This window comes from Cicer arietinum, chromosome 6, assembly GCF_000331145.2.
Source record: "Cicer arietinum cultivar CDC Frontier isolate Library 1 chromosome 6, Cicar.CDCFrontier_v2.0, whole genome shotgun sequence".
In the NCBI taxonomy this organism is placed as follows: Eukaryota; Viridiplantae; Streptophyta; class Magnoliopsida; order Fabales; family Fabaceae; genus Cicer; species Cicer arietinum.
In genome coordinates this window covers 53,529,760-53,531,227 of record NC_021165.2, presented here as the reverse complement: position 1 = coordinate 53,531,227, position 1,468 = coordinate 53,529,760, and the positions used below count along the sequence as shown (strand labels likewise).

The 1,468-nt window shown below is 36.4% G+C and overlaps 1 protein-coding gene across 1 annotated transcript; it reads left to right on the top strand.

Moving 5' to 3' along the window:
* Positions 1–309: 309 nt before the first annotated feature.
* Positions 310–903, top strand: LOC140920780 (zinc finger BED domain-containing protein RICESLEEPER 2-like). The gene has a single exon (XM_073369611.1). It carries the CDS (start codon positions 310–312, stop codon positions 901–903), a length of 594 nt encoding a protein of 197 aa, XP_073225712.1.
* Positions 904–1,468: the final 565 nt, after the last annotated feature.

Sequence of the window (1,468 nt, the reverse complement as noted above, 5' to 3'; positions counted from 1 at the left end):
ACAAAAGGAGGAATTAGGTGTTGTCTCTTCAACTCATTCAACGTTTGACCAAGATGCATGTCGATTGGAGCTTGTGAAGATGTTTGTGGGAGCAGAGCTTCCTTTTCTATTTGTGGAGAATGTGTTTTTTCGAAACTTTGTGAATGCCTTACAACCACAGTTTGATATTTCATCCCGCTCTACATTAAGGCGTGCTATTTGGTCACTTTTTGATGCGGAGAGAGAAAAACTTAAAATTTTCATCTCAAAACATTGTGGGAGGGTTTGTCTTACGACAGACACATGGATTTCTATCAAAATCTAAGCTACATGAGTCTAACTGCACATTTCATTGATAAAAAATGGAATTTGCATAAGAGAATCTTGAATTTGATAAAAAATGGAATTTGCATAAGCCATACAGGAGAGTTCATGGCTAAGGAAGTCGAGACATGTTTAAATGCTTGGGAGTTGAATCGTGTCTTTAGCATAACAGTAGATAATGCATCGTCTAATGACGTCGGAATTAAATTTATGAAGAAATGGATGAATGCAAGGAATTGTTTGCTCTTGAACGGAGAATATATCCATATGCGGTGTTGTGCACATATCTTGAGTTTGATTGTAAAGGAAGGTTTAAAAGATGAGGACATTTCTATCACAAGAATCCGGAAAGCAGTCAAGTATGTGAGATCGACTCCTTCAAGATTGGCAAGGTTTAAGGGATGCGTTGAAAGGGAGAAAATTTCTTATAAAGGTATCATATGTCTAGATGTGGAAACTAGATGGAATTCTACATACTTGATGTTAGTAACGGTTGTGAAGTATGAAAAAGCCTTTGATTTGTTAGAAATTTCCGATGCTAAGTATGTCAAAGAACTATCTAAGGATAAAGGCCCTGGAGTACCTCTATCTAAGGATTGAGACTTTGCTAATATGGTGCTTCCCTTTTTGAAGATTTTCTATGACTCTACTATGCGTATTTCTGGCTCTTCATATGTTAATATGAAGGAGGTATTTGCTATTGGAAGGAAGATTCGACTATTAAGTGAGCACAATGATGCAAGCATAAAGTCGATGGGGATTAGTATGAAGAGTAAATATGACAAGGATTGGGGCAACGTTGATGGAATAAACGTGTTGTTACTCATTGTTGTTGTATTGGACCCAACTTGCAAATTTGGATATGTAAACTACTTTCTTGATTATTTTTTTGATGTAGATGGTGAGGCATTGAAGACGAAATTGTCATATTCCTTGAAATCAATTTATCGAGTATATGAAGGTAGGGAGGAAGGTTCTCAACGTATGGGAGAATCACAACTAGAGGAAGATGATAATGATATACATGGTATGGGCTTCTACAAAAAATCAACTGGGCAAAGAATTAATCATAAGTCTGAGCTTGATAAATACCTTGCTGAAGAGTGTCAATCTTATTTTGTCGAGTTTGACATTCTGAATTGGTGGAAAGTCAACTCAACTAGAT

What these genes read in the sequence shown, in the direction of transcription:
- LOC140920780 (XM_073369611.1), top strand. Translation starts at nt 310, where the DNA reads ATGAGTCTAACTGCACATTTCATTGATAAAAAATGGAATTTGCATAAG.